Here is a 9,710-nt window from a genome sequence, read left to right as displayed (position 1 = left end):
GGTACAGGGTCTGAAGGAGAAGATACTGGCCTGGCTGCCACGGCGAGTGCTGAGAGGGTGGGACGACATGGCAGCAAGGAGAGGGTGGACGGGCATGGGAGACGTGGGAGGCAGGGGGGACTGGAGGCAGGATAAGGAGAGAGAGAGAGGGAGAGAGAGAGAGAGAGAGAGGGAGAGAGAGAGAGAGAGAGAGAGAGAGGGAGGGGAGAGAGAGAGAGAGAGAGAGAGAGGGAGAGAGAGAGAGAGAGAGAGAGAGAGGGAGAGAGAGAGAGAGAGAGGGAGAGAGAGAGAGATAGAGGGAGAGAGAGAGAGAGAGAGAGAGAGAGAGAGAGAGAGAGAGAGAGAGAGAGAGAGAGAGAGAGAGAGAGAGAGAGAGAGAGAGAGAGAGGGAGAGAGAGAGAGAGGGAGGAGAGAGAGAGAGAGAGAGAGAGAGAGAGAGGGTGTGAGAGAGAGAGAGAAAGAGAGAGGGTGTGAGAGAGAGAGAGAGAGAGAGAGAGAGAGAGAGAGAGAGAGGGAAAGAGAGAGGGAAAGAGAGAGAGAGAGAGAGAGAGAGAGAGAGTTAGTTGTAGAAGACAAAAAATAGTGAGACATTCATAATTTTTTTATGTTAACCTTTGTTTAATAAGGCAAATCAGTCATTTACAATGACGGCCTACCCCGGCCAAACCCGGGCGACGCTGGGACAATTGTGCGCTGCCCTATGGGTCTCCCAATCACGGCCAGATGTGATGCAGTCTGGAATCGAACCAGGGAACTGCAGTGACACCTCTTGCACTGAGATGCAGTGTCTTAGACCGCTGTGCCACTCAGGACCCCAAGTGGTGCAGCAGGCCTTGATGGGTGCTACACATTGGTAGTGAATAAGGTGAGTTTGCCTTTATAGTGATTGTTAAAAGGCTAATCGGGAACATGATGATGCTAAACAAGGTTCTCATCAACATTCAAACTTTCCAAGACCGACACGTTGCCAACTACAAATCCCTCTGACAGTTCAGTAAGGTGTGATATGTGCTCGTCTTACCAAGCTACTTAAAAATGAATACACTAAACTGTAAGTCGATCTGGATAAGAGTGTCTGCTAAAAAAGACCAAAATGCAATGTAATGTAAAAAAAAAAGTGTCTGTCGTACCACCCGCTCATCCAGTGGATCAAACTTCTCGTCTGATTCGTCCTCTGGATCCTCGGACAGAATCCTGCGAGATCTTCTACTGGATGTTCGTTTCAGACTACTGCTCACTTTGAGTTGAAACGGGGACAGCTCTGGAGACATGCCCGAGTCTGTCTCCTGCTGGATTCTTCTCTCGGCCATCTTCCCCACCAGTAGAGAAACCAGTTCAGTTTACACGGCCAAAATAATAACGGATAATATAATGACCATCAATCTGTGCTTTACCATTGACTTTAAAGGAATTTAACACACATTCTAGACAGAGGTGAATTAGTAGTGCTACAATCATTATTACAATATTCCTAAAATGTAATACATACTTTAATTTCCTGAATTGGCAAAAGAAAAACAAAAAGAAAAACAAAATAAGTAACAGGATGTTTTAAAATAAACTGTAAACCAGAGCCATACATCATAGAGAGAATATATTACAACACACTGTACATGGTTCATGGTAGTAATGTAAACCAGGGTTGGGGCCAATTTGAATTGAAGACAGTTAATTCAGGAAGTAAACTGAAATATGAATTCAATAATTAATTAATTCAACTGAAAGGGAAATTTATTTATTTCAGTGAATTCAATTTGAATGAACCCCAGCCCAGATGTGGCCAAGATACAAGCTTCTCTGTATCGGTGCTGTACAATGCTAATCAAGTTGCAAATCAAATTGCCCTATGTTGGGACAATAAAGCTTTCTGAACTTGAATCTGGTTAGAAAATGTCTGCCTTCACGAAAACCTACAACCCACCGTCTGAATACCAACCTATCGTCTGAATACCAACCTATTGTCTGAATAAGAACCTATCGTCTGAATAAGAACCTATCGTCTGAATACAAACCTATCGTCTGAATACAAACCTATCGTCTGAATACCAACCTATCGTCTGAATAAGAACCTATCGTCTGAATAAGAACCTATCGTCTGAATACAAACCTATCGTCTGAATACAAACCTATCGTCTGAATACCAACCTATCGTCTGAATAAGAACCTATCGTCTGAATACAAACCTATCGTCTGAATACCAACCTATCGTCTGAATACAAACCTATTGTCACGTCCTGACCTTAGATATCTCTGTTTTTATATATATTTTGGTTAGGTCAGCGTGTGACTAGGGTGGGTACTCTAGTTTTTGTATGTCTAGGGTTTTTGTATGTCATGGGGGTTTTGTATGTCTATGTTGGCCTGATATGGTTCCCAATCAGAGACAGCTGTTTATCGTTGTCTCTGATTGGGGATCATATTTAGGTAGCCATTTTCAAATCAAATCAAATAATCAAATCAAATTCCTCATTTGTGTGGTGGGATAATGTCTACATTTAGTTGCACAACAGTAGCTTCACGTTTCATTTGGTTGTTTGCTATTTTTGTTCAGTGAGTTTCGATTTATTACAATTATGTGGAACTCTACTCACGCTGCGCCTTGGTCTCATCATTACGACGATCTCATCATTACGACGATTACACCTATCATCTGAATACTAACCTACCGTCTGAATACGAACCTATCGTCGGAATAAGAACTTATCGTCTGAATAAAAACCTATCATCTGAATACGAACCTATCGTCTGAATACGAACCTATTGTCTGAATACGAACCTAGCGTCTGAATACGAACCTATCGTCTGAATACGAACCTATCGTCTGAATACGAACCTATCGTCTGAATACGAACCTATCGTCTGAATACGAAGCTATCGTCTGAATGCGAAGCTATCGTCTGAATAAAAACCTATCGTCTGAATAAAAACCTATCGTCTGAATAGTAAATCCAACCTACCCTCTGTTCTCTGCGTACATGTTCCATGGCCAGCTGAAACTCTCTCTCCTTCATCCAGGCCTCCTGGATGGTGGCCTGGTTCTGTTCCTCGTAGGCCATGGCCACCACAGCCAGGATCAGGTTGACCAGGTAGAAGGAACCCAGAAAGATGACCAGCACAAAGAAGACCATGTAGGTTTTCCCTGCTGAACGCAGAGTCTGAGGAGGGACAGAGATACAGCAGGTTAACACACACACAGACACGCACACACACAAACACACGCACGCACGCAAACAAACACACACACACACACACAGGAAGCGCCCAGCTCATAAGAGTGTATACAGAGTATTGTAGGTTGTGTACCTGATGATATAGGTTCTCCCAGTAGTCCTGGGTCATCAGCCGGAACAGCGCCAGGAAAGCCCAGCCAAAGCTGTCGAAGCTGGTATAACCATAGTTAGGGTTCCTTCCTATTCTCAGACAGTCAAATCCCTCAGGACACTTCCTGCAACACACAGCATTATGCTAGGGTTAAACACATGACACAGCAGTATTCTAGGGTTAACACATGACACAGCAGTATTCTAGGGTTAAACACATGACACAGCAGTATTCTAGGGTTAAACACATGACACAGAAGTATTCTAGGGTTAACACATGACACAGCAGTATTCTAGGGTTAAACACATGACACAGCAGTATTCTAGGGTTAAACACATGACACAGCAGTATTCTAGGGTTAAACACATGACACAGCAGTATTCTAGGGTTAAACACATGACACAGCAGTATTCTAGGGTTAAACACATGACACAGCAGTATTCTAGGGTTAAACACATGACACAGCAGTATTCTAGGGTTAAACACATGACACAGCAGTATTCTAGGGTTAACACATGGCACAGCAGTGTTCTAGGGTTAAACACATGACACAGCAGTATTCTAGGGTTAAACACATGACACAGCAGTATTCTAGGGTTAAACACATGACACAGCAGTATTCTATGGTTAAACACATGACACAGCAGTATTCTAGGGTTAAACACATGACACAGCAGTATTCTAGGGTTAAACACATGACACAGCAGTATTCTAGGTTAAACACATGACACAGCAGTATTCTATGGTTAAACACATGACACAGCAGTATTCTAGGGTTAAACACATGACACAGCAGTATTCTAGGGTTAAACACATGACACAGCAGTATTCTAGGGTTAAACACATGACACAGCAGTATTCTAGGGTTAAACACATGACAGAGCAGTATTCTAGGGTTAAACACATGACAGAGCATTATTCTACCCAGTGGGGGTGGGGGGGGGGGGGAGTAGTTTATTTATTTCAGATACAGTACCTCCTATGTGTGCATGCACTACAATTACATTACATTATTCGTCGTTTAAAAAAAAAATTTTTTCAAATGTATTACGTTTTAATGTGGCATTAACATAACCAGTTATTATGTTTTCATCTGGTCGTCAAAAAAATCACTTCAATAGGATCCTGTAAACCTGGCTGCCAGCACACATACGTGATATGTGATGTGTTACATACGTGTGATATGTTACATACGTGTGATATGTTACATACGTGTGATATGTTACATACATGTGATATGTTACATATGTGTGATATGTTACATACGTGATATGTGATGTGTTACGTGTGATATGTTACATACGTGTGATATATTACATACGTGTGATATGTTACATACGCGTGATATGTTACATACATGGGATATGTTACATACGTGACACAGCAGTATTCTAGTGTTAAACACATGACACAGCAGTATTCTAGGGTTAAACACATGACACAGCAGTATTCTAGGGTTAAACACATGACACAGCAGTATTCTAGGGTTAAACACATGACACAGCAGTATTCTAGGGTTAAACACATGACACAGCAGTATTCTAGGGTTAAACACATGACACAGCAGTATTCTAGGGTTAAACACATGACAGAGCAGTATTCTAGGGTTAAACACATGACAGAGCATTATTCTACCCAGTGGGGGTGGGGGGGGGGAGTAGTTTATTTATTTCAGATACATATGTTACATACGTGTGATATGTTACATACGTGTGATATGTTACATACGTGTGATATGTTACATACGTGATATGTTACATATGTGTGATATGTTACATACATGTGATATCTTACATGCGTGTGATATGTTTCATACGTGTGATATGTTACATACGTGTGATATCTTACGTATGTGTGATATGTTTCATACGTGTGATATCTTACGTACGTGTGATATGTTTCATACGTGTGATATGTTACATACGTGTGATATGTTACATACGTGTGATATCTTACGTACGTGTGATATGTTACATACGTGTGATATGTTACATACGTGTGATATGTTACGTACGTGTGATATCTTACGTACGCGTGATATGTTTCATACGTGTGATATCTTACGTACGTGTGATATGTTTCATACGTGTGATATGTTTCATACGTGTGATTTGTTACATACGTGTGATATCTTACGTACGTGTGATATGTTACATACGTGTGATATGTTACATACGTGTGATATCTTACGTATGTGTGATATGTTTCATACGTGTGATATGTTACATACGTGTGATATGTTTCATACGTGTGATATGTTACATAGTGTGATATTCAGTAATTACAAATAGTAGTGTAATAGTGGGTTTTCTTGGCTTCTTTGAGTGTAATTATTGTGATAGGCTCATGTTCAACCGGTACGGCGTACCCCCACCATTTATTTCGCTGAGGGGGACGCCGTACCGGCCAGTGCCGGCTAACTTTCACCGTTGATTTTACAACCCAGAACAGAGTAAAGGTGGCGATGGACAGCTAAGAGCTAACACTGATGACGGTTAAACCAAGTCTGTACAGTAAACAAATAAAAGTTCAACACTGTTTCAGATAACATTTGGTCCCAGTCTGCATAGTGTTAAAGTTACTCTACAGGTAGTGTCACATTTTCAGAGTTAATTAGTGGAGACAGTGGTGGAGAAGGTGGAAAATGTTAAGTTCCTCGGCGTACACATCACGGACAAACTGAAATGGTCCACCCACACAGCCTCATCCAAAATTTGGCTTGTCACCAAAAACACTCACAAACTTTTACAGATGCACAATCGAGAGCATCCTGTCGGGCTGTATCACCGCCTGGTACGGCAACTGGTCCTCCCACAACAGCAAGGCTCTCCAGAGGGTAGTGAGGTCTGCACAATGTATCACCAGGGGCAAACTCCCTGCCCTCCAGGACACCTACACCACCCGATGTCACAGGAAGTTCAAAAATATCATCAAAGACAACAACCACCCGAGCCACTGCCTGTTCACCCCGCTGTCACCCAGAAGGCGAGGACAGTACAGGTGCATCAAAGCTGGGACCGAGAGACTGAAAAACAGCTTCTATCTCAAGGCCATCAGACTGTTAAACAGCCATCACTAACATTGAGTGGCTGCTGCCAACATACTGACTCAACTCTAGCCACTTTAACAATTACAACTTGGATGTAATAAATGTATCACTAGTCACTTTAAACAATGCCACTTTATATAATGTTTACATATCCTACATTACTCATCTCATATGTATATCCTGTACTCTATACCATCTATTGCATCTTGCCTATGCCGTTTGGCCATCGCTCATCCATATATTTATATGTACATATTCTTATTCATTCCATTGTTGATGTGAAGTTGTTAGATTACTTGTTAGTTATTACTGGACGGTCGGAACTAGAAGCACAAGCATTTCGCTACACTCGCATTAACATCTGCTAAACATGTGTATGTGACCAATAAAAATGTATTTATTTGACTCAAAATGGTTTTAAAATTCACGCAAACATTTTTCAGTTGAATTTGAGTTTGAGGTGAATTTACACTGCAATGACTGCAAAAGGTAACACTGATTTAATTCCGACACTAGAGCTCATTGACTCCTCAAAATAATTAAACACTGTAATTTTTACACCCCCATATTTTACTGTGAGGGCTGTAATATATGGAATGTTTACATATGTAAGAGATGGAATGGGATGGGAAAGAGGGGGAAGAGAGGGAGAGAGAGAGAGAGCTGAGAGAAAAAGATCAGAGAGAGAGAGAGGGGGAGAGAGAGAAAGATAGATAGATTGAGAGAGAAAGAGCTGAGAGAGAGCTGAGAGAAAAAGATCAGAGAGAGAGAGGGGGAGAGAGAGAGAGCTGAGAGAAAAAGATCAGAGAGAGAGAGAGGGGGAGAGAGAGAAAGATAGATAGATTGAGAGAGAAAGACCTGAGAGAGAGCTAAGAGAGTAGAACTGTAGAAAATTAATTTGAAACGTAGATTTTGTTGTTGTCTCCGCCGTCAAGATAGGGGGCCCAAAAAAAAATGAAGCGAGAGAGAGATAGAGAGAGACAGAGAGAGAGAGAGAGAGAGAGAGAGACAGAGAGAGACAGAGACAGAGAGAGAGAGAGAGAGAGAGAGAGAGAGAGAGAGAGAGAGAGAGAGAGAGAGAGAGAGAGAGAGACAGAGACAGAGAGAGAGAGCGAGAGAGAGAGCGAGACAGAGAGAGACAGAGAGAGAGACAGAGAGAGAGAGAGACAGAGACAGAGAGAAGAGACAGAGAGAGAGAGCGAGAGAGAGAGCGAGACAGAGAGAGACAGAGACAGAGACAGAGAGAGAGAGAGAGAGAGACAGAGAGAGACAGAGACAGAGACAGAGAGAGAGAGAGAGAGAGAGAGAGAGAGAGAGAGAGACAGAGACAGAGAGAGAGAGAGAGAGAGAGACAGAGAGAGAGACAGAGAGAGAGAGCGAGAGAGAGAGAGAGACAGAGAGAGACAGAGAGACAGAGACAGAGAGAGAGAGAGAGAGAGACAGAGAGAGAGAGAGAGACAGAGACAGAGAGAGACAGAGAGAGAGAGAGAGAGAGAGAGAGAGAGAGAGAGAGAGAGAGAGAGACAGAGACAGAGAGAGAGACAGATAGACAGAGAGAGACAGAGAGATGGGGACAGAGAGGTTCCTGTAACACCTCACCTGGTGTACACAGCTGCTTCCTGGAGTTATTCGCCCATGATTTATTCCAGAACAATCACAGGTGCAAAATGTAGCACAGGGGGCAAGTTACACTGATATAACACTATATACAGCCTAAAGCCCTAAACAGTTGAGCAGCCTTATGGTGTTCTGTCCTGGTCCAGTATACTGAAAGAGTTGTTTCATTACCCAGCAGGTCCTAACATATTCAGGATGTATAAACTATGGAGGAGGAGTCAGATGTAATCTCACAACCTTATCAATGTGACCTTACTAACACCATGCCCAAACCGGATAGACTCGTGCGCAAATTGATTTCGTCCCCCCACACCAAACGCGATCACGACACGCAGGTTGAAATATCTTAACAAACTCTGAACTAATTATATTAATTTGGGGACAGGTCGAAAAGCATTAAACATGTATGGCAATTTAGTTCGCTAGCTTGCTGTTGCTAGCTAATTTGTCCTATTTAGCTAGCTTGCTGTTGCTAGCTAATTTGTCCTATTTAGCTAGCTTGCAGTTGCTAGCTAATTTGTCCTATTTAGCTAGCTTGCAGTTGCTAGCTAATTTGTCCTATTTAGCTAGCTTGCTGTTGCTAGCTAATTTGTCCTATTTAGCTAGCTTGCAGTTGCTTGCTAGCTAATTTGTCCTATTTAGCTAGCTTGCAGTTGCTAGCTAATTTGTCCTATTTAGCTAGCTTGCTGTTGCTAGCTAATTTGTCCTATTTAGCTAGCTTGCAGTTGCTAGCTAATTTGTCCTATTTAGCTAGCTTGCAGTTGCTAGCTAATTTGTCCTATTTAGCTAGCTTGCTGTTGCTAGCTAATTTGTCCTATTTAGCTAGCTTGCTGTTGCTAGCTAATTTGTCCTGGAATATAAACATAAATATTACCTGAAATGCACAAGGTCCTATACTCCACCAATTAATCCACACATAAAACAGTCCACCGAATTGTTTCTAGTCATCTCTCCTCCTTCCAGGCTTTTCTTCTTTGGACTTTATAGCCTCCACATTGACTCTGTACCAGTACCCCCCTGTATATAGTCTCCACATTGACTCTGTACCGTAACACCCTGTATATAACCTCCACATTGACTCTGTACCGGTACCCCCTGTATATAGCCTCCACATTGACTCTGTACCAGAACCCCCTGTATATAGTCTCCACATTGACTCTGTACCAGTACCCCCCTGTATATAGTCTCCACACTGACTCTGTACCGGTACCCCCTGTATATAGCCTCCACATTGACTCTGTACCGGTACCCCCCTGTATATAGCCTCCACATTGACTCTGTACCAGTACCCCCTGTATATAGTCTCCACACTGACTCTGTACCGGTACCCCCTGTATATAGCCTCCACATTGACTCTGTACCGGTACCCCCTGTATATAGCCTCCACATTGACTCTGTACCGGTACCCCCCCTGTATATAGTCTCCACATTGACTCTGTACCGGTACCCCCTGTATATAGCCTCCACATTGACTCTGTACCAGTACCCCCCTGTATATAGTCTCCACATTGACTCTGTACCGGTAAACTGTATATAGCCTCCACATTGGACTCTGTACCAGTACTTTCTCTCCCCCTCCCCCCTCTTTCTCTCTCCCTCCCCACTCTCTCTCTCCCCCCTCCCCACTCTCTCTCCCCCCCTCCCCACTCTTTCTCTCCCCCCCTCTTTCCCCTCTTTCTCTCCCCCCCTCCCCACTCTTTCTCCCCCCCACTCTCTCTCCCCC

General features: G+C 42.9%; 1 protein-coding gene across 1 annotated transcript in view; it reads right to left on the bottom strand.

Moving 5' to 3' along the window:
- Positions 1 to 2,657: 2,657 nt before the first annotated feature.
- The window catches only part of LOC116358602 (sodium channel protein type 3 subunit alpha-like), a 37,487-nt gene continuing 30,434 nt past the window's right edge, over positions 2,658 to 9,710 (bottom strand). Inside the window, exons 6-8 of the mRNA XM_031810122.1 lie at positions 3,304 to 3,445; positions 2,958 to 3,155; positions 2,658 to 2,681 (exon numbers count right to left, since the gene is read on the bottom strand). Of these exons, the coding sequence (XP_031665982.1) occupies positions 2,658 to 2,681; positions 2,958 to 3,155; positions 3,304 to 3,445 (364 nt within the window). The remainder of the gene's footprint in view (positions 2,682 to 2,957; positions 3,156 to 3,303; positions 3,446 to 9,710) is intronic.

This window comes from Oncorhynchus kisutch, linkage group LG30 (genome assembly GCF_002021735.2).
Source record: "Oncorhynchus kisutch isolate 150728-3 linkage group LG30, Okis_V2, whole genome shotgun sequence".
Taxonomy (NCBI): domain Eukaryota; kingdom Metazoa; phylum Chordata; class Actinopteri; order Salmoniformes; family Salmonidae; genus Oncorhynchus; species Oncorhynchus kisutch.
Note: the sequence above shows the minus strand (reverse complement) of the source record. Positions and strands in the feature narration are given on the sequence as shown.